Source organism: Passer montanus, unplaced genomic scaffold (genome assembly GCF_014805655.1).
Source record: "Passer montanus isolate IOZ18808 unplaced genomic scaffold, ASM1480565v1 scaffold277, whole genome shotgun sequence".
Classification (NCBI taxonomy): Eukaryota; Metazoa; Chordata; class Aves; order Passeriformes; family Passeridae; genus Passer; species Passer montanus.
The window spans coordinates 31,552-57,370 of NW_024367450.1; the positions used below are offsets into that span (position 1 = coordinate 31,552).

The 25,819-nt window shown below is 58.5% G+C and overlaps 3 protein-coding genes and 1 non-coding gene across 5 annotated transcripts in view; 3 read left to right on the forward strand and 1 right to left on the reverse strand.

Annotated features, from left to right (window-relative positions):
* The first annotated feature begins 1,092 nt into the window (after positions 1-1,092).
* RACK1 (receptor for activated C kinase 1) lies at positions 1,093-9,247 on the forward strand. 2 transcript variants are annotated; one of them, XM_039713079.1, is made up of 9 exons: positions 1,093-1,326; positions 2,281-2,452; positions 4,186-4,333; positions 4,863-4,958; positions 5,192-5,302; positions 6,001-6,057; positions 6,696-6,918; positions 7,908-8,018; positions 9,121-9,247. In XM_039713079.1, the coding sequence occupies exons 1-9, from the start codon at positions 1,218-1,220 to the stop codon at positions 9,225-9,227; spliced, it is 1,134 nt and encodes a 377-aa protein (XP_039569013.1). In that variant the 5' UTR covers positions 1,093-1,217; the 3' UTR covers positions 9,228-9,247. The 2 variants fall into 2 exon arrangements, with proteins under 2 accessions (XP_039569013.1, XP_039569014.1); XM_039713080.1 differs by lacking the exons at positions 6,001-6,057; positions 6,696-6,918 and adding an exon at positions 6,089-6,229 and having other exon boundaries at positions 1,132-1,326.
* Positions 9,248-13,452: 4,205 nt separating this feature from the next.
* Positions 13,453-23,442, reverse strand: LOC120503982 (tyrosine-protein phosphatase non-receptor type 23-like). Its single transcript, XM_039713085.1, has 11 exons — positions 22,591-23,442; positions 21,620-21,715; positions 21,313-21,543; positions 20,921-20,943; positions 20,673-20,788; positions 20,220-20,249; positions 18,930-19,560; positions 16,590-16,854; positions 15,653-16,540; positions 14,677-14,772; positions 13,453-13,623 (listed from the first exon to the last, which is right to left on the reverse strand). Exons 1-11 carry the CDS (start codon positions 22,996-22,998, stop codon positions 13,453-13,455), a joined length of 2,955 nt encoding a protein of 984 aa, XP_039569019.1. The 5' UTR covers positions 22,999-23,442.
* Positions 17,525-17,597, forward strand: TRNAV-CAC. The gene has a single exon. It is a non-coding gene; the product is annotated as a tRNA-Val (tRNA).
* Positions 23,443-24,168: 726 nt separating the features above from the next.
* Positions 24,169-25,819, forward strand: part of LOC120503978 (E3 ubiquitin-protein ligase TRIM39-like) — a 9,291-nt gene continuing 7,640 nt past the window's right edge. The window contains exons 1-2 of the mRNA XM_039713078.1: positions 24,169-24,244; positions 25,490-25,788. Coding sequence (XP_039569012.1) covers positions 25,520-25,788 — 269 coding nt within the window. The 5' untranslated portion in view covers positions 24,169-24,244; positions 25,490-25,519. The remainder of the gene's footprint in view (positions 24,245-25,489; positions 25,789-25,819) is intronic.

A 25,819-nucleotide genomic window follows, 5' to 3' on the forward strand; every position in this document is an offset into this window, starting at 1 on the left:
GCTCCCCCAGGCCGGGTTTGGGGTGGGATCAGGGATTTGGGATCAGGGATTTGGGATCAGGGATTTGGGATCAGGGATTTGGGATCAGGGATTTGGGGTGGGATCAGGGATTGGGATCAGGGATTTGGGATCAGGGATTTGGGGTCCAGGTTTGGGGTGGGATCGGGGATTGGGATCGGGGATTTGGGGAGGGATCAGGGTTTGGGATCAGGGATTTGGGGCCCGGGTTTGGGGTGGGATCGGGGATCGGGATTGGGGATTTGGGACCCGGGTTTGGGATGGTTTGGGGTGGGATCGGGGATTGGGATCGGGGATTTGGGGCCCAGGTTTGGGATTGGGATCAAGGATTGGGATCGGGGATTTGGGGAGGGATCAGGGTTTGGGATCAGGGATTTGGGGCCCGGGTTTGGGGTGGGATCGGGGATCGGGATCGGGGATTTGGGACCCGGGTTTGGGATTGGGATCAAGGATTGGGATTGGGGATTTGGGGCCCGGGTTTGGGGTGGGATCAGGGATTAGGATCGGGGATTTGGGGTGGGATCAGGGTTTGGGATCGGGGATTTGGGGTGGGATCAGGGATTAGGATTAGGGATTTGGGGCCCGGGTTTGGGATCGGGGATTTGGGGGCCCGGGTTTGGGATCGGGGATTTGGGGCCCGGAGCCGCGGAGCAGCCGCGACAGCTGGGCTGGAACCCGGCCCCAAATCCTAAATTTAACCGGGCTGGGTCCGACCCCCGATCCCAAATTTAACCGGGCTGGAACCGGGCCCGGTTCCCAAATTGATCTGGGGAGGAGAATCCCAAAATGGGCACGGAGGGAACGGGGTCAGCGAGGGCAGGGCCGGGCCGGGCCGGGCCGGGCCGGGCCTCTGGGGGCACTGGGGACACTGGGGACACTGGGATCACTTGGGGGACACTGAGACCCTTTGTGAGGACACTGAGGTGCTTTTTGGGATCCTCTGGGGATCTTTTGGGGGGCTCTGGAATCTTCTGGGACAAATCCCCCCTTTCCGTACAGCTCCACTGGGCGTCGCCATCTTGCCCGCGCCGGCCGCCATGCCGCCGTACGGCGCTACGTCACTTCCCGTTCCGCCGGAAGCGGCGCCGCCTCTTTCCGCCCCGCCGGCCTGAGGGGACGGAGCGCTCGGCGCCGAGGCCTCCGCGCATCCGCCGCCATCCGCTCGGCCCCGCCGCGCCCCGGCGCCATCCGCCGCCGCCATGACGGAGCAGATGACCCTGCGCGGCACCCTGAAGGGCCACAACGGCTGGGTGACCCAGATCGCCACCACGCCGCAGTTCCCCGACATGATCCTGTCCGCCTCACGCGGTGCGCGGGGCTGGGGGCTGAGTGAGGGGGGAAATGGGGCTGGGGGCTGCTCTGAGGGGGGGAAATGGGGCTGGGGGCTGCTCTGAGGGGGGGAAATGGGGCTGGGGGCTGCTCTGAGGGGGGGAAATGGGGCTGGGGGCTGCTCTGAGGGGGGGAAATGGGGCTGGGGGCTGCTCTGAGGGGGGGAAATGGGGCTGGGGGCTGCTCTGAGGGGGGGAAATGGGGCTGGGGGCTGCTCTGAGGGGGGGAAATGGGGCTGGGGGCTGCTCTGAGGGGGGGAAATGGGGCTGGGGGCTGCTCTGAGGGGGGGAAATGGGGCTGGGGGCTGCTCTGAGGGGGGGAAATGGGGCTGGGGGCTGCTCTGAGGGGGGGAAATGGGGCTGGGGGCTGCTCTGAGGGGGGGAAATGGGGCTGGGGGCTGCTCTGAGGGGGGGAAATGGGGCTGGGGGCTGCTCTGAGGGGGGGAAATGGGGCTGGGGGCTGCTCTGAGGGGGGGAAATGGGGCTGGGGGCTGAGTGAGGGGGGAAATGGGGCTGGGGGCTGCTCTGAGGGGGGGAAATGGGGCTGGGGGCTGAGTGAGGGAGGGAAATGGGGCTGGGAGTGAGGATGAGGAGGAAGCAGCAGAGTGGGAATGAGGAAGGGCAGCAGCGAGGATGAGGAGGAGGAAGGAGCAGGTGGAGGATGAGGAAGGGTAGAGTGAGGATGAGGAGGATGAGGAGGGGCAGCCCTTGGGCAGGGGGGTCCCCGGAGTGACTCCCCTGGACTGGGGGGTCCCAGGGGTGTCCTGGGGGGGTCCCAGGGGTCCCGGTTGTCCCTTGGGTGACCCCATTGGGCAGGGGGTCCCAGGAGTGTCCCAGGGGTCCTGGTGGTCCCGGGGGTGTCCCGGGGGTCCCAGGGGTGTCCCGGGGGTCCCAGGGGTCCCGGCCTGACCCCCCCTTTGCGCCCCCTCCCCAGACAAGACGATCATCATGTGGAAGCTGACGCGTGACGAGACCAACTACGGCATCCCGCAGCGCGCGCTGCGCGGCCACTCGCACTTCGTCAGCGACGTGGTCATCTCCTCGGACGGGCAGTTCGCGCTCTCGGGCTCCTGGGACGGCACGCTGCGCCTCTGGGACCTCACCACGTCAGTCCTGGGGGGCTTCGGGGGGTCCTGGGGGGGATTTGGGGGCTGGGACAGGTCAGGATTGGGGTAAACCCTGAGATTTTGGGGTCTTGGGGAGCTGGGAAAGGTCAGGATTGGGGTAAACCCCGGGGTTTTGGGGCAGTTTGGGCTCCTGGGACGGCACGCTGCGCCTCTGGGACCTCCCCACGTCAGTCCTGGGGGGTCCTGGGGGGCTTTGGGGGGGCTTCATGGGCTGGGAGAGCTGAAATCATCCCGGAATTGAGGTAAATCCCGGGGTTTTGGGGTCTGGGAGGTCTTCAGGGGGCTGGAACAGGTCAGAACTGGGGTAAATCCCAGGATTTTGAGGTTTGAGGGGTCCTGGGCATCCAGAGCAGTTCAGAACTGGGGTAAGTTGGGGGTTTGGGGTTTGGGGCTGGGGGGAATTTGGGGTTTTGGGGTTTGGGGGCTGGGTTAATTGGGGATTTTAGAGTTTGGGGGTCCAGGACAGCTCAGAACTGGGGTAAATCCCAGGATTTTGGGGTTTGGGGGCTGGGGTGAATTTGGGGTTTTGGGGTTCAGGCTGTGCCCTGGCTCCCCCGATGATTACACCGGTGTTTTCCCTGACCCCTCGGGGTCTGAGGATAGTCCTGCAATGATGAGGGGAGAGCCCGGGCTCGGGCTGGGTTTGGGGTGTGCAGGGCTGGGTTTGGGGTCTGCAGGGCTGGGTTTGGGGTGTGCAGGGCTGGGTTTGGGGTCTGCAGGGCTGGGGTTTGGGGTCTGCAGGGCTGGGTTTGGGGTGTGCAGAGCTGGGGTTTGGGGTGTGCAGGGCTGGGGTTTGGGTATTTTCCCAGTTTCTGGCTATTTCACCCCAATTCCTGTGTGTTTTTCCCAGTTTATCAATATTTTTCCTCAATCCCCGGGTTTTTTCCCGCTTTATGCCTATTTCTCTGGGCATTTCTCTCACTTTATAGCTATTTTCTTTGGTTTTTTTCCCGCTTTACTCCTATTCCCCAGGGTTTTTCCCAGTTTGTGACTATTTCTTCCCAATCCGTGGGTTTTTTTCCCATTTTACCTGTATTTCTCCAGGTTTTTTCCCACTTTACCCCTGTTCCCCCGGGTTTTTTCCCAAATCTTGCCCGTTTCCCCCCCAATCCCCGTGGTTTTTTCCCAAATCCTGCCCATTTTCCTCCAATCCCTGGGTTTTTATCCCATTTTACCCCTATTCCCTCGTGTTTTTTCCCACTTTATCCCTCTCCCCCGCAGTTTTTGCCCAATTCCTGCCCATTTCCCCCCAATCCCCGGGGTTTTTTCCCACTTTATTATTATTTCTCCTGGGAATTTTCACAGTTCATGGCTATTTATCCCCAATTCCTGCATATTTTTCCCGGTTTAGGGTTATTTACCCCCAATCCCCGGGGTTTTTTCCCACTTTACCCGTATTTCCCCAGGTTTTTTCCCACTTTACCCCTATTCCCCCGGGGTTTTTTCCCACTTTACCCCTATTCCTCCGGGTTTTTTCCCAATTCCTGCCGGTTTCACCCCAATCCCCGGGGTTTTTTCGCACTTTACCCCTATTCCCCCGGGGTTTTTCCCCAATTCCTGCCCGTTTCCCCCCATCGCCGGGGTTCTTTTCCCAATTCCTGCCGGTTTCACCCCAATCCCCGGGGTTTTTTCCCACTTTACCCCTTTTCCCCCGGGTTTTTTTCCCAATTCCTGCCGGTTTCACCCCAATCCTGGCCTCCTGCCTCCCCCAGGGGCACGACGACGCGGCGCTTCGTGGGGCACACCAAGGACGTGCTGAGCGTGGCCTTCTCCTCCGACAACCGCCAGATCGTGTCGGGCTCGCGCGACAAGACCATCAAGCTCTGGAACACGCTGGGGGTCTGCAAGTACACCGTGCAGGTCAGCCCGGGGCTTGGGGGGCGTTCCCCTTGGGTTTGGGGGCACTTCGGGGGCTTTGGGGGCACTTCTGGGGGGTTTGGGCTCGCGCGACAAGACCATCAAGCTCTGGAACACGCTGGGGGTCTGCAAGTACACCGTGCAGGTCAGCCCGGGGCTTGGGGGGCGTTCCCCTTGGGTTTGGGGGCACTTCGGGGGGTTTGGGGGCAGTCACAGAGGGTTTGGGGTCTGTTCTGGGGGATTTGGGGGCATTTCTGGGGGGTTTGGGGTCAGTTCTGGGGAGTTTGGGGTCATTACTGTTGGGTTTGGGGTGAGTTCTGGGGGTTTGGGGCTGATCTTGGGGGGTTTGGGGTCATTCCCTTTGGGTTTTTGGGTCGGTCTCATGAACTGGGGAAGCCCTGGGGGGGTCTGGCTGTGCTCCCCCTGTGTGTCCCCCCATTGTCCCCGTTGTGTCCCCACAGGACGAGAGCCACTCCGAGTGGGTTTCGTGTGTCCCCATTGTCCCCATGGTGTCCCCGTTGTGTCCCCACAGGACGAGAGCCACTCCGAGTGGGTTTCGTGCGTTCGCTTCTCCCCCAACAGCAGCAACCCCATCATCGTGTCCTGCGGCTGGGACAAGCTGGTCAAGGTGACCCCAGACCCAAATCTGACCCCAGGACCCCAAATCTACCCCAAAATCTGACCCCGGGGGGGCTGTGACCCCGGGACCCCCAAATCTGCCCCCTGTGACCCAAAATCTGCGGCTGGGACAAGCTGGTCAAGGTGACCCCAGACCCAAATCTGACCCTGGGACCCCAAACGTGCCCCTGGGACCCCAAATGTGCCCCCTGCCCCCCAATCTGACCCCCCGTGTCCCCCCAGGTGTGGAACCTGGCCAACTGCAAGCTGAAGACGAACCACATCGGGCACACGGGGTACCTGAACACCGTCACCGTGTCACCTGACGGCTCGCTCTGCGCCTCGGGCGGCAAGGTGCGCTGGGGACAGCCTGGGGACAGGGTGGGGACAGCTGGGGACAGCTGGGGAGAGCCTGGGATAGCTGGGGACAGCCTGGGATAGCTGGGGACACCGGGGGACAGCCTGGGGACAGCTGGGGACACCGGGGGACAGCCTGGGGACAGCTGGGGAGAGCCTGGGATAGCTGGGGGAAACCTGGGGATACCTTGGGACAGCTGGGGGGGACTTTGCTCCCCTGGGGGTGTCCTGGGGATGTCCTGGTGCTCCCTCCTGGACTTTGTCCTCCTTAGGGGTGTCCTGATGTCCCCTGGGGGTGTCCTGGTGTCCTTTCCTGGGGGTGTCCTGCACCATGTGTCCCCTGGGGGTGTCCTGAGCCATGCCCATGTCCCCTAGGGGTGTCCTGAGGTGTCGCCTGGGGGTGTCCTGGACTCTGTGTCCCCTCAGGGGTGTCCCTGTTTCCCGGGCGTGTCCCGAGCTGTCCCCGTGTCCTCTGGGGGTGTCCTGGACCATGTGTCCCCTGGGTGTGTCCCTGTGTCCCCTGGGGGTGTCCTGGTGTCCCCTGGCTGTGTCCCCAGGTGTGTCCCCAGCTGTCCCCTGGGGGGTGTCTGGTGTCCTGTCCTGGGGGTGTCCCTGTGTCCCCTGGGCGTGTCCCTGTGTCCCCTGGGGGTGTCCCCATGTCCCCGGGCGTGTCCCCAGCCGTGTGCTGTCCCCAGGACGGGCAGGCCATGCTGTGGGACCTGAACGAGGGGGTGTCCCTGTGTCCCCTGGGGGTGTCCCCGTGTCCCCTTGGCGTGTCCCCAGGACGGGCAGGCCATGCTGTGGGACCTGAACGAGGGCAAGCACCTGTACACGCTGGACGGGGGGGACGTCATCAACGCGCTCTGCTTCAGCCCCAACCGCTACTGGCTGTGCGCTGCCACAGGACCCAGCATCAAAATATGGGTAACTGAGAGCACTGGGGATACTGGGAGCACTGGGAATGGGATTGGGAATGATGGGAACGGGGTTGGGAACGGTATCAGCAATGGGAATGGGAACGGGAACAGGAACGGGCTCTGCTTCAGCCCCAACCGCTACTGGCTGTGCGCTGCCACAGGACCCAGCATCAAAATATGGGTAACTGAGAGCACTGGGGATACTGGGAGCACTGGGAATGGGATTGGGAATGATGGGAATGGGATTGGGAATGACGGGATTGGGATTGGGAGCGGTATCGGCAATGGGAACGAGAACGGGAACAGGAACGGGCTCTGCTTCAGCCCCAACCGCTACTGGCTGTGCGCTGCCACAGGACCCAGCATCAAGATCTGGGTAACTGGGAGCACTGGGAGCACTGGGAATGGGGTTGGGAGCACTGGGAATGGGATTGGGAACGGGAACGGTATCGGCAATGGGAACAGGAGTGGGGGTGTCCCTGTGTCCCCTGGGCGTGTCCCTGTGTCCCCTGGGCGTGTCCCCGGGCGTGTCCCCAGCTGTCCCCGTGTCCCCAGGACGGGCAGGCCATGCTGTGGGACCTGAACGAGGGCAAGCACCTGTACACGCTGGACGGGGGGGACGTCATCAACGCGCTCTGCTTCAGCCCCAACCGCTACTGGCTGTGCGCTGCCACGGGGCCCAGCATCAAAATATGGGTAACTGAGAGCACTGGGGATACTGGGAGCACTGGGAATGGGATTGGGAATGATGGGAACGGGATTGGGAACGGTATCAGCAATGGGAATGGGAACGGGAACAGGAACGGGCTCTGCTTCAGCCCCAACCGCTACTGGCTGTGCGCTGCCACAGGACCCAGCATCAAGATCTGGGTAACTGGGAGCACTGGGAGCACTGGGAATGGGGTTGGGAGCACTGGGAATGGGATTGGGAACGGGAACGGTATCGGCAATGGGAACAGGAACGGGCTCTGCTTCAGCCCCAACCGCTACTGGCTGTGCACTGCCACCGGGCCCAGCATCAAAATCTGGGTAACTGAGAGCACTGGGGATACTGGGAGCACTGGGAATGGGATTGGGAATGATGGGAATGGGATTGGGAATGATGGGATTGGGATTGGGAGCGGTATCGGCAATGGGAACGAGAACGGGAACAGGAACGGGCTCTGCTTCAGCCCCAACCGCTACTGGCTGTGCGCTGCCACAGGACCCAGCATCAAAATATGGGTAACTGAGAGCACTGGGGATACTGGGAGCACTGGGAATGGGGTTGGGAGCACTGGGAATGGGATTGGGAACGGGAACGGTATCGGCAATGGGAACAGGAACGGGCTCTGCTTCAGCCCCAACCGCTACTGGCTGTGCACTGCCACCGGGCCCAGCATCAAAATCTGGGTAACTGGGGATACTGGGAGCACTGGGAATGGGGTTGGGATGGGAATAGGATCAGGAATGGGATCGGGCCCCCCCGTGCTGTGATGAAACGTTCCAATGCCTCCGACCGATCCGTGGGGAAACCCAGAGGCTGTTTCTGAGCCAGCCCCGGGCTGGGGGATCCAGATCCGGGCAGGATCCAGGTGGGATCTGGGTGGGATCTGAGCAGGATCCAGGCCACATCCAGGCGGGATCTGGGTGGGATCTGAGCAGGATCCAGGCCACAGTGCTGACCCTCTCCTGCCTGTCCCCAGGACCTGGAGGGGAAGATCATCGTGGACGAGCTGAAGCAGGAGGTGATCAGCACCAGCAGCAAAGCGGAGCCGCCCCAGTGCACGTCCCTGGCCTGGTCAGCAGACGGGCAGGTGAGACCTGGGGAGGGGACAGACGTGGGGACACACCTGGGGACACTGACACGGGCAGGTGAGACCTGGGGAGGGGACAGACGTGGGGACACACCTGGGGACACTGACACGGGCAGGTGAGACCTGGGGAGGGGACAGACGTGGGGACACACCTGGGGACACTGACACGGGCAGGTGAGACCTGGGGAGGGGACAGGGGACACACCTGGGGAGGGGACACTCAGAATGGGACACTCACCTGGAGAGGGGACACCTGGAGAGGGGATACTCAGCTGGGACACTCACCTGGAGAGGGGAGCCACATCCAGGCGGGATCTGGGTGGGATTTGGGTGAGATCCAGTTAGGAGTGCTGACCCTCTCCTGCCTGTCCCCAGGACCTGGAGGGGAAGATCATCGTGGACGAGCTGAAGCAGGAGGTGATCAGCACCAGCAGCAAAGCGGAGCCGCCCCAGTGCACGTCCCTGGCCTGGTCAGCAGACGGGCAGGTGAGACCTGGGGAGGGGACAGACGTGGGGACACACCTGGGGACACTGACACGGGCAGGTGAGACCTGGGGAGGGGACAGACGTGGGGACACACCTGGGGACACTGACACGGGCAGGTGAGACCTGGGGAGGGGACAGACGTGGGGACACACCTGGGGACACTGACACGGGCAGGTGAGACCTGGGGAGGGGACAGGGGACACACCTGGGGAGGGGACAGACACCTGGGACACACCTGGGGACACTGACACGGGCAGGTGAGACCTGGGGAGGGGACAGGGGACACACCTGGGGAGGGGACACTCAGAATGGGACACTCACCTGGAGAGGGGACACCTGGAGAGGGGATACTCAGCTGGGACACTCACCTGGAGAGGGGATAATGACCTGGGGAAGGGACACACCTGGGGAGGGGACAGACACCTGTGACACCCACACCTGGAGAGGGGACACTCAAATAGGGACACTGACCTGGAGAGGGGGCAGACACCGGGGACAGGGCTTTGGGGAGAGAGGGCCTGGGGACCCCACCCTGACCCCGGAGTGACCCCGGAGTGACCACTGACCCTTGGATGACCCTTGAGTGACCCCCGGTGACCCCTGTCCCTGTCCCCAGACCCTGTTTGCCGGCTACACCGACAACCTGGTGCGGGTGTGGCAGGTGACCATCGGCACCCGCTGAGCCCGGCCCGGAGGAGGAGAAAGAGGGAAAAACTGCAATAAACGGAGTTTTTGGAGCTGGAGTCGCTGCTGACCTCACTGGGGGGGTTGGGGGGGGTTCCTCGTCCTTCCCCCTGCTGAAAAAACCCTCGATTTATTTTAAAAACTCCAAAAAACCCCAATGTTAATTAAAAAAACCTGAATTAATTTAACAGAAACCCCAAACCCCTAAATTAATAAAAAACCCCTTAATAAAAAAAACCCTAAATAAAAAAACCCTTAATTAATTAAACAAAAAAATTCCAAAACCCTAAATTAATAAAAAAACCCTTAATTAATTAAAAAACCCCAAAAAACCCTAAATAAAAAACCCCAAAACCCTAAATTAATTAAAAAACCCTTAATTAATAAAAAACCCCAAACCCCTTAAATAAAAAACCCCCAAACCCTAAATTAATTTAAAACCCCCCCAAAAACCATAAAATAAAAAAAACCTAAATAAAAAACCCCAAAATCCTAAATTGATAAAAACTCCTACATTAATTAAAAAAAAAAACAAACATAAAACCCAAAGTTACTTAAAAAACCCAAATTGATAAATCCAAAAAACCCCTAAATTAATTAAAAAACCCCAAAATCCTAAATTGATAAAAACTCCTACATTAATTAAAAAAAAAAACAAACATAAAACCCAAAGTTACTTAAAAAACCCAAATTGATAAATCCAAAAAACCCCTAAATTAATTAATTAACGAGGATTAAAGACCCAGGATTGATTCTGGGGATGTTGGGGGGGTCCCGACCCCGATTTTGGGGTAATTCACCCCAAAACTCGTCCTGGGGACGCAAGGAGCCGGAGCCTGGGGTACAACTTTATTCTTTATTATCCACATAAAACTAAATCTCATTTAATTCTCCTTTTTTTAGCCAAAAATATCCCGAACGAGCTCTGAAACGCCAACAGGAAATTCCCAAATCCACCAAAATCCAGGGAAAACGGGGGGGGGGAAGGGCAGGGGAGCTCCCGAGGGGGGAGAGGGGAAAAAAAAAAAAAAAACAAAGGGAAAAAAAATAAATATTCCCCAGCTCGGGGAGCTCCGTAAAGTGCCAGAGAGGAAAAATCCAAAAATCCGGGATTTTCCCCCAAAAAACGGCCGGGGGAGGGGCGGGGGGGAAATCCCAAAAAATCCTGGAAGCGGGAAAAGCGGATTTTGGGAAAGGAGGGAGCTCCAAACCCCGGGGTTGGTCCCAAAAACTCCCGGGAAGGGCCCAAAATTCAGCGGGGGGAGGGGAGGGAGCGGCCAGGAACTGAACTGGGAAAGGGAACCCGGCCCAGTTTGGAACTGGGCACCTCCAGAACCCAAAACTGGCTTCAAAGGGGCAGATTTTAACCCAAAACGGGCACCAAAGGGGTGGAATCTGCCCCATCCAACCCAAAACCAATTCCAAAGGAGCAGATTCTGCCCCATTTAACCCAAAACCGGTTCCAAAAGGGCAGATCCTGCCCCATTTTAGATCAAAATGGGCACCAAAGGGGTGGATCCTGCCCCATCCAACCCAAAACCGGTTCCAAAGGAGCAGATTCTGCCCCATTCAACCCAAACCTGGTTCCGAAGGGGTGGATCTTGCCCTGTTTTAACCCAGAACATTCCAAAGGGGTGGATTTTGCCCCATTTCAACCCAAACCTGGCTCGAAAAGGGCAGATTTTACCGCGTTCCAACCCAAACCAGCCCCAAACTGGACCCTGCCCCACCCCGAGCTGACCCCGCTCCCGGCGCGCGGGCAGAGCGGAACAAAGAGGATGATGAAGATGAAGAGCAGCAACCTCCAAACCAATCACCTGCAGCCACCCCCGAGTCCAGCACCCCCTTTTTGGGGCCGTTCCCCCCTTTTTTGGGGCCGTGGTCAGGTGCAGATCTCGGCCAGCTCGCGGCAGCGATGTGGAAGGTGTGGATGTGGCTCATTGGCCCTGCTCCCGAGGATGATGAAGATGAAGACGAGGAGGAAGAGCACCAACCTCACCAACCAGTCAGCCACAGCCACCCCCGAGTCCAGCACCCCCTTTTTTGGGGCCGTTCCCCCCGTTTTGGTCAGGTGCAGATCTCGGCCAGCTCGCGGCAGCGATGTGGAAGGTGTGGATGTGGCTCATTGGCCCTGCTCCCGAGGATGATGAAGATGAAGACGAGGAGGAAGAGCACCAACCTCACCAACCAGTCAGCCACAGCCACCCCCGAGTCCAGCTCCCCCTTTTTTGGGGCCGTTCCCCCCGTTTTGGTCAGGTGCAGATCTCGGCCAGCTCGCGGCAGCGATGTGGAAGGTGTGGATGTGGCTCATTGGCCCTGCTCCCGAGGATGACGAAGATGAAGAGCACCAACCTCCAAACCAATCACCCGCAGCTGCCCCCCCGAGTCCAGCTGCCCCTTTTCTGGGGCCGTTCCCCCCGTTTTGGGGCCGTTCCCCCCGTTTTGGTCAGGTGCAGATCTCGATGCGCGTGCCCCGGGCCAGCACGCGGAAGAAGGGGAAGACGCGCTCGCGGCAGCAGATGTGGAAGGTGTGGATGTGGCTCATGCTCTCGGCGTTGTAGAAGCACAGCTGGCCGCGCTCGTAGTCCAGGTAGACGCCGAAGCGCCGCGGCTGCTCGCCGGGCGCCAGCGCCGTCTGCTCCGTGGCCGTCAGCGCCTGGTACTTCTTCCCGCTGGTGCCCACCGCCCAGATCTCCCGCTTGGGCGGCGCCGCCGCTCCCCCTGCCCCTTTGGGGCGGTGCCGGGGGGTCTCGCGGGCGGCGCCCACCGCCCAGCCGCGGCGCCCGCCCACCTCCACCTCCCAGTAGTGGCGGCCGGCGCTGAAGCCGGGCGCGCCCAGCACGCACAGGTCGCCGTCGGGGCGCCGCGCGCCGGCCGCGGGCTCCGGGCGCCGCTCGGACAGACGGACGCTGCGCCGGTCCAGGGACAGGCTGAGGCGGGGGTGCGCCGTGGAGGGGTCCAGGGTGACGTCGGCTGCGGGGGGCACGGCGGTCAGGGGGGTTTGGGGTACACGGTGGGAGTGGGGCAAGGACTTTCAGCCCTTTGAGCCCGAATTTCCACTCCTTTAAACTGAAATTTCCACTCCTTTAAACTGAAATTTCCACTCCTTCAACCCCATATTTTCACTCCTTTAAACTGAAATTTCCACTCCTTTAAACTGAAATTTCCACTCCTTTAAACTGAAATTTCCACTCCTTCAACCCCATATTTTCACTCCTTTAAACTGAAATTTCCACTCCTTTAAACTCAAATTTCCACTCACTTAAACTCAAATTTCCACTCCTTTAAACTCAAATTTCCACTCCTTCGACCCCATATTCCCATCCCTTCAGCCCCCAACTTCCTGCTTTTTAATCCCAATTCTCACCTCTTCATATTCCCACCCCTTTAACCCCCGATCCCTCCAACCCCCAATTCCCAGCCTTTCACCCCAAATCCCCACCCCTTTAACCCCAGAATTTCCCCTCCTTCACACGACAGATTTTCATCTCTTCACCCCTCGATCCCAGCTCCTTTAAACCCCCGATTTTCCCTCTTTTACCCCCAAATTTCCCCCTTTCCCCCCCACCTTGGGGCACTTTGCTGAAGACCTTTTCCATCTTCCTCATCACCACGTCCTGCAGGAAACAATTCCTGAATTTCTTCCCCACGTCCACCGGCACCATCTCGGGCTCCTGGAATTTGATGTTCTCGCACCTGGGAAAGCGAGGGGAAAAAGGGGAAATTTGGGATCCGAGGGGTCTTTTCCCAGCCCCGCTCCTCCCCCGGGTGTCCCCGAGCACCCCAAAATCCCTCACCTGATGAAGGTGCCCTTGATGTCCTGGCAGAGGGCAGCAGGTGCCAAAGGGAGGGGAAACAAAAAGGGAGAAGTTTTAACGAGGATTTGGGATTTAGCATTTGGGATTTGGGGTTCGGGTGAGGGAGAGGAGTCCAGGGCGTGGCACAAAAACCCCAATCCCAATTCTGCCTTTTCCCCAGGAACGGGGTGGGGAAACCCCAGAGAGCTCATCCCAGTTCCCCCACTCCCAGTTCCCCCAGTCCCAGTTCTTCCCTCTCCCAGTTCCCGCCAGTCCCAGTTCTTCCCTCTCCCAGTTCCCCCCAGTCCCAGTTCCTCCCTCTCCCAGTTTCCCTCCTCTCCCAGGCCCCCAATCCCAGTTCCCCCAGTTCCCCACCCCCCAATCCCAGTTTCTCCCTTTCCCACCCCCCAATCCCAGTCTCCCCAGTCTCTCGCCCTTCAATCCCAGTTCTCCCAGTCTCCTGGTCCCTAACCCATTTCCCGCTCCTCCAGGGCGCCGAGGTTGCGGCGCTGCCGCGCCAGCAGCGCCTCGTGCCGCTCCTGCAGCTGCCGCAGCAGCAGCACCTGCTCCCCCGCCAGGAAGCGGTGCAGCACCTCGAAATCCGCCTCCAGCTCCTGCATCTCCGCCTGCATCTGCTCCTGGGGGGGAACGGGGGGAGAGGGTGGGCACGGAGCCGGGACAGCCAATTCCAGAGCCTGAACCCCAAATTCCCACTGGGAGCGGTGATTTACACACCCTGAACCCCAAATTCCAGACCCTGAACCCCAAATTCCCACTGGGAGCGGTGATTTACAGACCCTGAACCCCAAATTCCAGACCCTGAACCCCAAATTCCAGAGCCTGAACCCCAAATTCCCACTGGGAGCGGTGATTTACAGACCCTGGACTCCAAATTCCAGACCCTGAACCCCAAATTCCCACTGGGAGCGGTGATTTACAGACCCTAAACCCCAAATTCCCACTGGAAGTGGCCAGGTACAGACCCTAGACTGCAAATTCCAGACCCTGAACCCCAAATTCCCACTGGGAGCGGTGATTTACAGACCCTAAACCCCAAATTCCCACTGGAAGTGGCCAGGTACAGACCCTAGACTGCAAATTCCAGACCCTGAACCCCAAATTCCCACTGGGAGCTGAGATTAACAGACCCTGGACTGCAAATTCCAGATCTTTAACCCCAAATTCCCACTGGAAGTGGTGATTTACACACCCTGAACTCCAAATTCCAGATCTTTAACCCCAAATTCCCACTGGGAACAAAAATTCCCAGCCCTTGAACAGAAAATTCCCACTGGGAGTGGAGATTTACAGATCCTGAACTCCAAATTCCAGATCATTAACCCCAAATTTCCAGACCTTTAACCCCAAATTCCCACTGGGAGTGGAGATCTACACACCCTGAACCCCAAATTCCAGCCCTTTAACCCCAAATTCCCACTGGAAATGGAGATTTACAGACCCTAAACCCCAATTTCCAGACCTTTAACCCCAAATTCCCACTGGGAGTGGAGATTTACAGATCCTAAACCCCAAATTCCAGCCCTTTAACCCCAAATTCCCCCTCACACTGCACTCAGGGGGGTTTTTACCCTCCAGCTCCCCCCCGGAGCCTCTTTTGGGCTGAGAAAAGGGGATTTTGGAGCCGGGGCGGGGCTGGTTTTGGGGTGAGGGGGATAGGGGGCCCCTCTCACCCTGAGCACGGAGATTTTCTCCTCCTCGCTGCACTTCTGCTTCAGCAGCGCCTCCAGCTGCTTCCTCAGGGGCTCCAGGTGGCTCTGCAGCTTGTTCTGGGGGGAAAGGGGGGTCAGCAACGGGGATCCCGGTCCCAAAAACCCCCAGGGATCAAATCCCAGCCCCAAAAACCCCCAGGGATCAAATCCCGGCCCCAAAAAACCCCAAAATTAAATTCCCGGCCCCAAAAACCCCAGGGATCAAATCCTGGCCCCAAAAACCCCCAGGGATCAATTCCCAGCCCCAAAACCCCCAAAATTCAATTCCCGACCCCAAAAACCCCCAGGGATCAAATCCTGGTCCTAAAACCCCCCAAAAAAACCCCAAATCCTTCTGTTTTCCCCCTCCCCAGTCACTGAACTGACCCTGCCAGTGCTGCCCCTGGAACCCTCATACCCCAAAACCCCCCAAAAAACCCCAAAACCCCCCAAAAAACCCTAAAACCCCAAAAGCCCCCAAATTTTCCCCTCCCCAGTCACTGAACTGGTCCAGCCCATGCTTCCCCTGGATCCCTCGTACCCCAAAACCCCCAAAAACCTCCAAACTCTCCAAAAACCCCAAACCCTCCACAAACCCCCAACACCTCCAAAACCCCTCAAAAACCCAAAACCCCCCAAATGTCCCAAAATCCCCCAAACCTCCAAAAACCCCCAAAACCCTCAAATGCTCCAAAAACCCCCAAAACCCCCCAAACCCTCCAGAAATCCTGAAGTCCCCAAACCTGCCAAAAACCCCAAAACCCTCCAAAAACCCCAAACCCCCCTAAAACCCTCAAAACCCCTGAAAACACCAAAACCTCCCAAAAAAACCGAAAAATCTCCAAACCCTCCAAAAACCCCCAGACTCTCCAAAAACCCCAAACCCCCCAAAAACACCAAACCCTCCAAAAACCCCAAAACCTTCAAACCCTCCAAAAAACCCCAAAGCCCTCCAAACCTCGTCGAGCGGCACCACGCTGTGGTGGCGGTGGGCGCGCGCCTCGCGGCACACCACGCAGATGGCGGCCTCGTCCACCTCGCAGAAGAGCTTCAGCGGCTCCTGGTGCCGCTCGCAGAGCTCGGGGGGCCCCCCGGGCGCGCCGCGGGGGCCGGGGGGGGTGCCGGGGCTGCGCGGGGGCCGCGGGTGCAGCTGCCGGATGATCTGCACCATGTTGGCCAGCTGCAGGTTGGGGCGGAAGGAGCGCTGCAGGAAGGACTTGCGGCACTGCGGGCACGTGAACACGCCGCGCTGCCCTTCCTCCTCCTCCTCCTCCTCCTCTTCCTCCTCCTCCACGTCCTCCTCCATCACGTCCTCGTCGTCGAAGTAGAGCCGGCCGCCCTGCGCCGCGCCGCCCGCCCACGCCGCGGGCTCTTCCTCCTCCTCTTCCTCCTCCTCCTCCTCCTCCTCCTCGGCGGCTCGTCCTCGCAGCTCGCCTTCCTCCTCCTCCTCCTCCTCCTGCTCCACGTCCAGCTCGTCCTCCTCCAGCTCGTCCTCGTCTTCCTCCTCCTCCTCCTCCTCCTCGTCCTCGTCCAGCTCGGGCCCGCGGGCGGAGGCTCCGGGGACGGGCTGGGCGGCGCCGCGGGCCCACAGGCGGGAGATGCAGCCGCGGCAGAAGTTGTGCCCGCAGCCGATGGACACGGGGTCGGCGAAGTAGTCGAGGCAGATGGCGCAGATCGCCTCCTCCTGCAGCGTCTCCACCGGGTCCGGCCGCGGCCCGGGGCCGCCCAGCGCCGCCATGGCCTTCCTCCTCCTCCTCCTCCCTCTTCTCCCCGCGCCGGGCCCGGCCAGGCGCCGGCGGAGCCTCCCCGCGCCGGGCCGGGCCGGGCTAGGCCTCGCTAGGCCGCGCTAGCCAGGCCGCACCGGGCCCCGCCGCCGCGGCCCCTCGCGCTCTCACAGTGCCGCAGGAGCCTCTCGCCGCCCGCCCGGCGCTCCCCCGGTGCCTCTCGCGTCTCTCCCGGGCCTCCCCCCGGCCGCGCTCGCCCGGCGACGGCTCCGCCACAGACGGGAAACGCCGCGGCACTTCCGCCTTCCGGCGCGGGCCACGCCCCCGCGGCGCGGCGTGAGGGGAAGCGGCGGCGGTTGCCGGGCAACGCCGGAAGTGGGGGGCGCGCGGCTTCCGGTGGGGTTCGGCTGCCCGCGGGACTCGGTGGTGTGGAGGACTGGGGGCGGGGCTTTGGCCGCTTTCCCCGCCCCCGGTTCCGGCCCCGGTTCTGGTTCCATTTCCGGTCCCGGTTCTGGTCCCGGTCCCGGTTCTCGTCCCGGTCCCGTGCAGGTGTTTTTCCCCCAAATCTCTTTTCCCCCCCGGTTTTTCCCCAAAATCTCTCTTTTTTCTCCCAAAATCTCTCATTTTTCTGCAGTTTCCCCCCAAAATATCTCTTTTTTTCAGCTGTTTTTGCAGCTGTTTTCCCCCAAAATCTCTCTTTTTTATCCCCTGTTTTTTCCCCAAAATATCTCTTTTTTCCCCCCAAAATCTCTCTTTTTCCCGCTGTTTCACCCCAAAATCTCTATTTTCCCCCCAGAATCCCTATTTCCCCCCCAAAATCTCTATTTCCCCCCCAAATCTCTATTTCCCCCCCAAATCTCTCATTTCCCCCCAAAATCTCTCTCATTTTCCCCCAAAATCTCCCATTTCCCCCCCAAATCTCTCTCCTTTCCCCCCCAAATCTCTCCTTTCCCCCCAAAACCCCCAAATCTCTCCCATTTTCCCCCCCAAATCTCTCTCCTTTCCCCCCCAAATCTCTCCTTTCCCCCCAAAATCTCCCATTTTCCCCCCAAATTTCCCCTCCTTCCCCGCCTCCCGCAGGCGCGGCGGGCGCGGGGCGCGCTCGGGTTTCTGTGGTGTAGCGGTTATCACGTTCGCCTCACACGCGAAAGGTCCCCGGTTCGAAACCGGGCAGAAACACTTCCCTTTTGCGTCCCTTTATTTTCCTTTTTTCTCTTTTTTTCCCCTTTTTCCCCTCATTTTCCCCCTCACTCCGGCACGTCCAGCGCACCTGAGCCCTTCTCGCCCCATTTTTATTCATTTTTGTTGGTGCAATTCTGAATCCCAGCCCTCTGTCCCCCCCTGCCTTTCCCAGCCGACCTTTCCTGCCTCGTGTTTTGTAATTTCATGTTTTGTAATTTCGTATTTTATTATTTCATATTTTATGAGATCGTATTTTATTACTTAATAATTTATTATTTCATTATTTAATATGTACAACCCTAAAAAATGGATTTAAAACTCTAAAAATGGATTTAAAACCCTAAAAAGGGGATTTAAAACCCTAAAAATGGGTTTAAAATCCTAAAAAATGGATTAAAAACCATGAAAAATGGATATAAAACCCTATAAAAGGGATTTAAAACTCTAAAAATGGATTTTAAACCCTAAAAAAGGAAATTTAAACCCTAAAAAGGGATTTAAAACCCCAAAAAAGGGATTTAAACCCTAAAAAAATTGATTTAAAGCTGTAAAAAAGGGATTTAAAACTCTAAAAATTGATTTAAAACCCCTAAAAATGGATTTAAAACCCCTAAAAATGCCCAAATTTCGTCAGATTCTGCACAAATTGAGTCAAATCCTGCCCAAATTGGGTCAAATCCTGCCCAAATTCTGTCAAATCCTGCCCAAATTATCTCGAATTCTCCCCAAATTGAGTCGGATTGTGCCCAAATTTGGATTAATTCTGCCCAAATTAGGTTAAATCCTGCCCAAATTGGGTCAAATTGGCAAATTAAGCTGAGAAAAATGGGAAATCTCTAAACCTTCTCGTGGGAAGATAAACGGAGTGAGTATTATAGGGATATAAAAAGGTAAAGGGATTTCGAAAGTGTGAAAAACCTCAGAAAGTGGACATAAAGCTAAGAAAAACAGGGAAATTTCTAAATGTTCTCGTGGGAAGGTAACAAGTTAAAAACCGAGCGAGTGCGTTTATATTTGTCACAAGGAACAGGAAAAAACAAGAATTATTGGCAGCTCAAGGTGTGAGGAGCTCTGGACGTGCTTTGCAAAGTTTCAGTCTCTGAAAAAGTTCCCCGCGGTGTCTGTGGCTTCTGTGATTTATAATCAATAAAAATAATAAATAATAATAATCTTAAAAGGTGTGGTTTCCTCCTTCCAGGGACGCGGGGCAGGGACGTTCCCTGGGCCAGAACCACCAGGATTTAATTAAAATTCCAGCCCGATCCCGGCACCCAGCAGCAAACGCCAGGCGGAGGAGGAGCTAAAACGCGCAAATTTGGGGTTTTTTACTTCATCCAGGGGGAGCGGAGAGGAACGGGGTTGGGGTGGTGCAGGACGGGGCGGGACCCGCCAGATTTGGGGGGACAGCGACGCTCAGCGCGGCTGGGAGCGGGGAGAGGCGCGGATGGCGCCGGGAATGGCGACGCAAACTCGGGGTTCTGGGATTTGGGGAGCTCAGGGGCACAGCGCGATGCGGGAGCCCTCTCCCCACACCAGGAACCACGGCCGCACCCCCTGCCCGCCGAAGGAGGCGGCGGCGAAGGCGAAGATGAGGCTCCTGCGCTCGGCGTCGAAGAAGGCCACGCGGCCGCTCTCGTAGTCCAGCGCCACCCGCACCGCGCCGGGAGCGCGGCCGGCCGAAAGCGGGGCGCGCTCGCGGGGGGACAGAGCCCAGAGGCGGCCCCGGCACAGCCCCACCGACCACAGCTCCCTCCCGGGGGGCTCCCTGGCCACCCCCAGCGCCCAGGACCCCTCGGGGGACACGCGCGCGTCCCAGCAGCGCCGCCCGGCCGTGACGGCCTCGAGGCCCAGCACCGAGGGCTCGGCGCCGGGCTCCGCCTCGGGCTCCGGAAGGTTCCGGGCTCGTTCCCAGCTGACGCTGCTGCCGTCGGGGGCCACCAGCAGCTGGGGGTGGGCCGTGCTGGGGTCCAGCGTCACGGCCACTGCGCCGGGGCGGGCCCAGAGGGAATGCCGGGCGTCCTCACCCCGTCCCGCGGGATGGGGAGGAACACCCGGCTCCCCCCTGGGGGCTCTTGCCCCCATTTCCCATCGTTTCCCCCCATTTCCAGCTGATTTCCCACAGTTTCCCACCCCTTTCCCATAGTTTCCCACCCCTCTCCCATGGTTTCCCCCATTTTCCATAATTTTCACCCCATTTCCAATAATTTTTCCCCCTATTTCCCATCATTTCCCCCCATTTCCCATAATTTTCACCCCATTTCCAATCACGTTCTCCCAATTTCCCATCATTTCCCCCCATTTCCCATCATTTTCCCATCATTTTCCATAATTTTCTCCTCATTTCCCATCGTTTTCCCCATTTCCCATTGTTTCCCTCTCATTTCCCATTGTTTCCCCCCATTTCCAACAGATTTCCCATCATTTCCCCCCCATTTCCCATCATGTTCTCCCAATTTCCCATAATTTTCTCCTCATTTCCCATCATTTCCCCCCATTTCCAATATTTTCCCCCCAATTTCCCATCATTTCCCCCATTTCCAATCGATTTCCGATCATTTTCTCCCAATTTCCCATCATTTTTCCCAATTTCCCATCATTTTCCCCCATCCCAGCGCTCACTTTTCTCCGGCAGCTCGAAGGCCAGGATGTCTGAAAAAAGGGGAAAAAGGAGACATGGAATGATATAAAATGCAGGGGAAAGTGGGAATGGGTGTGAAAAAACGGGATTGCACTCAAAAATTAAAAGCAGTTAAAATAATAAAATAATAAAATGATAAAATGATAAAATAATAAAATAATAAAATAATAAAATAAATAATAAAATAATAAAATAATAAAATAATAAAATAAGACACAGCGCATGCTCTAAGTAAATATAACTTATGGCTGCACGCATGCATAATAATCATACAATAAACATATAATAAATTAAATTTTAAAGTATACAATAAAATAATAAAATAATAAAATAATAAAATTAATAAAATAAAATAAAATAAAATAAAATAAAATAAAATAAAATAAAATAAAATAAAATGAAATAACCCCTCGCCGCCCAGCCTGCCCCAATACCTTGGACGCCCCTCAGCGTCTCCCCCAGGAGAATATTTTCCTCCCTGAAGTGACGAATTTTCTCCTCCATCTCCAGCAGAGGCGACGGGGGCACCTGGACGTTTTCCTCCGCGAGGCTGGGGGAGGACGGGATGAAGAATTTGAGGATCCCGAAGAATTCCCTGGGCGGGCTCGGCCTCAACCCCAAATGTTTCGGTTTCTGAGGAGGCCAAAGGCGGCGGGGGCAGCTCGGGAAGGCGCGCCCGTACCTGCGCAAGGCGCTGCCGATGTCCTGCGGGGGACAGGAGGGACTCGGTGAATTCCTCAGAACCTCCCTGGAGAGATTCCCCATCCCCAAAGCCCCCGCGGCGCCGGGCTGGGGGTGCTTTGGGCTGGAGGGACCCCCGGAGCCCCCGGTTCCTCCATCCCACCACCCCGGGCTGGGGGTGCTTTGGGCTGGAGGGACCCCCGGAGCCCCCGGTTCCTCCACCCCACCGCCGGGCGGGGGGTGCTTTGGGCTGGGGGGACCCCCAGACCCCCGGTTCCTCCATCCCACCGCCGGGCTGGGGGTGCTTTGGGCTGGAGGGACCCCCAGACCCCCCGGTTCCTCCATCCCACCGCCCCGGGCTGCCCCAAACCCCTGCCGGCTGTCCCTTGGCACCTGCAGGAAGGTCCTGGCCGGCTGCTGGCACCTCTCCTCCAGCTCCCGGGCGCGGCTCTCCAGCCGGGAGATGTCCCGGCTCAGCCCGGCCAGGCTCTCCTCCTGCGCCCGCCCCACGCCGCTCTCCAGGCGCCCCAGGCGGGCCAGGAGGTGCCGGCAGAGCTCCTCCAGGGAGAGGCGCAGCTCCTGGAACTGCGCCAGGATCCGCTGCCGCTCCGCCTCGGTCCTCTCCTGCGGGGAGGGGGGCTCAGAGACCCTCCCTGGGGAGAGACCCCCGCCCGTCCCCTCTGAGTCCGCTCGGATTTACCAAACACTCGCAGCCCCTCCTCGTCTCGGCCTCGCGGAGCTCCAGGAGTTTGTCCCTGCCGTCCTTCAGGGCTCGCAGCCCGGCCTGGATTTGCTCCTGAGGGAGGGGAAAAAAATAAAAATTCCGATTTTTCCCGAGATGGGGAAAATCAAAACCTCGCCCCGGGCAGGGCGGTGGAGCGCGGGCAGCTCCGTTTCTCCTCCCGCTCCGGAAAAAAACCATCCCGGCTCTCTTTTTTATCGCATTTCTGCTGATTTAGGGACTGGCAGTGTCCGCTGGGGAGCTGGAGTTCCACGGCAGGGAGGAGGAGGAGGATGAGGAGGATGAGGAGGATGAAGACCCCGACCCCTCCCGGCTGCTGATTGAGGGATTGGAGCGCTGGTTCCACGGCAGGGAGGGTGAGGAGGAGGGTGAGGAGGAGGATGAGGATGAAGACCCTGACCCTTCCCGGCTGCTGATTTGGGGATTGGAGCTGGAATTCCGCGGCAGGGAGGAGGATGAGGAAGAGGAGGATGAAGACCCCGACCCCTCCCGGCTGCTGATTTGGGGATTGGAGCTGGAATTCCGCGGCAGGGAGGAGGATGAGGAAGAGGAGGATGAAGACCCTGACCCTTCCCGGCTGCTGATTTGGGGATTGGAGCTGGAATTCCGCGGCACGGAGGAGGATGATGAGGATGAAGACCCCGACCCCTCCCGGCTGCTGATTTGGGGATTGGAGCTGGAATTCCGCGGCAGGGAGGAGGAGGAGGATGAGGATGAAGACCCTGACCCTTCCCGGCTGCTGATTTGGGGATTGGAGCTGGAGTTCCGCGGCACGGAGGAGGATGATGAGGATGAAGACCCTTCCCTGCTCGGCGGAGAACGAAGCCCCCGAGCTTTCCCTGCCCCCTGAAAGGCTCTGGGGGCCGCGGGGGGGGGCATTTCCAGCCGGAGCAGCCTTTTCCCTGGTGGAATATTCGGGAAATGGTCACCTTGCGCTCCCGCACGGCCTCGGGCAGCGGCAGCACCGCGTGCGCCCGGTGCGCCCGCGACTCGCGGCAGATCGCGCACAGCAGCGCCCCGTCCTCCTCGCAGAAAGCCTCCAGCGGCTCCCGGTGCTTCTGGCACCCTTCCTCATCCTCCTCCTCGGCGTCTCCCAGCGCTTCCCCGCGGCTCAGCCGCCGGGCGAGCTCCAGCAGCCGCGCCAGCTCCGGGCTGGGGCGGAGGCTCCGCGCCGGCGCCGCGTCCCGGCAGCGCGGGCAGGCGAAGCGGGCCGTGGGCCACTCCCAGCGGCGCTCGATGCACGGCCGGCAGAAGTGGTGGCCGCAGTGGATGGACACGGGGTCGCGGAAGAATTCCCGGCAGATGGGGCAGCGCCCCGAGTCCCCGAGCGCGTCCATGGAGCGCCCGGAGCCGCCGCCGCCCGTCCTGCCCGCGCGAGGATGAGGATGGAGAGCGGGCAAAATCCTCCTGGTTGGGTCCAAAACCTGGGTCCGAGCCGGATTCCTGGGGTGCGCAGCCCGGCGAGGAGCAGGGGCTGCTCCGCCCGCTCCCACCTCGTGGAAATGGGGAAAAATCCCCAAATTTCCGCTGATCGCCAAAGGATTTCCGCGGGCTCTGATGGTCCCAGCTCCGCGCAAAAAGGGCTGGAAGCTCCCACGCCTATCCTTGGATTTCAAAAAATTTAAATTTAGATTTTAACGCATTTTGATTGAGTTTTTTTTCCCCTGGAACCCGAGCCCCCCGCTCCCCCTGGAGCCCGGGGCCGGGGAGAATTCGCCTGATTAAACCCGGATAATCAGGGAGGAAAATCGTTTGGAAAGGGGATCCCGATCCGCCCCAGCTCTGCGCGAGTCTCACCCTCCGAGGAATCGACCTTAGCCCCAGATTAACCAAAAAAAAGAAAAAAAAAAGGAAAAAAAAGGAAAAAAAAAAGAAAAAAAAAAAAGAAAAAAAAAGGTGTTTTGAGCACGAAGCCGCCCCCCAGGTTTCACTCTGAGTGTTCCGAGCACCGGAAAACCCCGAAACCCCCCAAAAAACTCCGGCAGAGAATTAACGGCGAGTGAGTTTTTGACCGATTTCCTCAAAAAAAAAAAAAAAAAAAAAAAAAAAAAAAAAATCACTTTATCGAGTTCTGACGGCTCCGGAGTCACGCTGGGGCTCTTGGTTAAAAAAAATGAAAATTAAAAATTAAAAATAGGAAGGTTTGTGGTCGGCGGCTCAGGCCCCAGCCGTGAGAGAAGCGATTTCCTGTGTAAAAGGAGAAGTGAAAGGAACAATAAAAGTGTTTTTGAATAAAGCTGCACGGACGGGTGGGGGTGTTGGAGGCGGGAATTTAGGAATGCTGAAGGATCGGGAGGCGGAATCAGCAGCAAGGGATGAGCCAAAAATTCCTCCAAGCTCCGTCCCCCCTTCAATGAATGAACTGGGAGCGAATAAATAAATTAAACACGCGTGTAAATTAAATTTATTAATGAATAAATGCAAAATAAATCGACGGAAAGCAGCGGAACCGCGCTGGTTCCTGGTTCTGACCGCGAGGGGAGGCTCGCGCTCGCCCGGGGTGATTTTTGGGGCAGAAAGGAGGGAAAAAGGAGCTGCAGGGAGGAGGGAAAAAGGAGCTGCGGGTGGATTCCAGCCCAGCCGGTGAGTGATGAAGGAATTTTTAATTTCCGCTTCATCTGCGCCCAGCCCGAGGTGGGGAGGGGGATCCTCTGTGTCTGTCCGGCTCGGGAGGCGGCAGTGCGGTGTTAAACTCGGTGTTAGACCCGGGGTTAGACCCGGTATTAGACCCGGTGTTAGAGCCGGTGTTAGAGCCGGTGTTAAACCCGGTACTAGACCCTGTGCCAAGCCCCGTTCTAGACCCTGTGCCAAGCCCGGTGTTTATTCATGGGTTTATTTATTTTTTTATTTATGGGTTTATTTTGTGTCAAACCCGGTGTTAGACCCGGTGCCAAGCCCGGTACTAGACCCGGTGCCAAACCCAGTACCAAGCCCGGTATTAAACCTAGTGCCAAATTTGGTATTAAACCCGGTGCCAAGCCCGGTATTAGACCCGGTGTTAGAGCCGGTGTTAGAGCCGGGGTTAGAGCCGGTGTTAGACCTGGTGTTAGATCCCGTATTAGACCCGGTGTTAGACCCGGTATTAGACCCGGTGTTAGACCTGGTGTTAGACCTGGTGTTAGATCCCGTATTAGACCCGGTGTTAGACCCGGTGTTAGACCCGGTGCCAAGCCCGGTGTTAAACTCAGTATTAGACCCAGTATTAGACCCGGTGTTAGACCTAGTGTTAAACTCAGTATTAGACCCGGTGATAGACCCGGTATTAAACCCAGTTTTAGACCCCGTGTCAGACCCGGTATTAAACTCGGTATTAGACCCGGTACTAAGTCCGGTATGAAACCCGGTGCCAAGCCCGGTATTAAACCCAGTGTTAGACCCCGTGCCAAACCCGGTGTTAGACCCGGTGCCAAACCCGGTATTAAACCCGGTGTTAGACCCGGTGCCAAAAAAACCGGTGGCAAGCCCTGTATTAGACCTGGTGCCAAACCCAGTACCAAGCCCGGTATTAAAGCCGGTGCCAAGCCCAGTATTAGACCCAGTACCAAGCCCGGTATTGGACCCAGTGCCAAACCCGGTATTAAACCCGGTATTAGACCCAGTACCAAGCCCGGTTTTAAACCCGGTATTAGACCCAGTACCAAGCCCGGTATTGGACCCAGTGCCAAACCCGGTATTAGACCCGGTATTAGACCCAGTACCAAGCCCGGTTTAAACCCGGTTCCACACCACCCCGCGCCCCGCCCCGCTGGTCTCTCAGCGCGGCCGCCGCTCTCTCTCCGCCTTTCATCCGCCGCCCCGGGGAGCTGACCCGGCCCTGTCCCGTTCCAGGCCCGGTCCCGGCCCGGCCCGAGCCCGGCCATGGCGCAGCGCGGCCCCGCCGGGACCCTCCTCGCCTCGGCCTCGTGCCCGCTGTGCCTCGGCCTCTTCCAGGACCCCGTGTCCATCCACTGCGGCCACAACTTCTGCCGCGGCTGCATCGAGCGCTGCTGGCGGAGCTCCCGGGACAGCTTCCCGTGCCCGCGCTGCCGGGAGACGGCCCCGGAGCGCGGCCTGCGGCCCAACGCGGAGCTGGCCGCGCTCATCCGCGCCGCGCAGGAGCTGAGCCTCCGCGGGAGCGCGGCGGCGGGGGGCGGGCCGCCGGGCCGGCGGGCCGGCGGG

What these genes read in the sequence shown, in the direction of transcription:
- RACK1 (XM_039713079.1), top strand. Translation starts at nt 1,218, where the DNA reads ATGACGGAGCAGATGACCCTGCGCGGCACCCTGAAGGGCCACAACGGC. An exon ending in GATCCTGTCCGCCTCACGCG is followed by an intron (nt 1,327 to 2,280) that starts GTGCGCGGGGCT and finishes CCCCCTCCCCAG; the next exon opens with ACAAGACGATCATCATGTGG. An exon ending in CGCCTCTGGGACCTCACCAC is followed by an intron (nt 2,453 to 4,185) that starts GTCAGTCCTGGG and finishes TGCCTCCCCCAG; the next exon opens with GGGCACGACGACGCGGCGCT.
- LOC120503982 (XM_039713085.1), bottom strand. Translation starts at nt 22,998, where the DNA reads ATGGACGCGCTCGGGGACTCGGGGCGCTGCCCCATCTGCCGGGAATTC. An exon ending in AGGCCGTGCGGGAGCGCAAG is followed by an intron (nt 21,716 to 22,590) that starts GTGACCATTTCC and finishes CCCCTCCCTCAG; the next exon opens with GAGCAAATCCAGGCCGGGCT. An exon ending in CTTCGAGCTGCCGGAGAAAA is followed by an intron (nt 19,561 to 20,219) that starts GTGAGCGCTGGG and finishes GCTGGACCCCAG; the next exon opens with CACGGCCCACCCCCAGCTGC.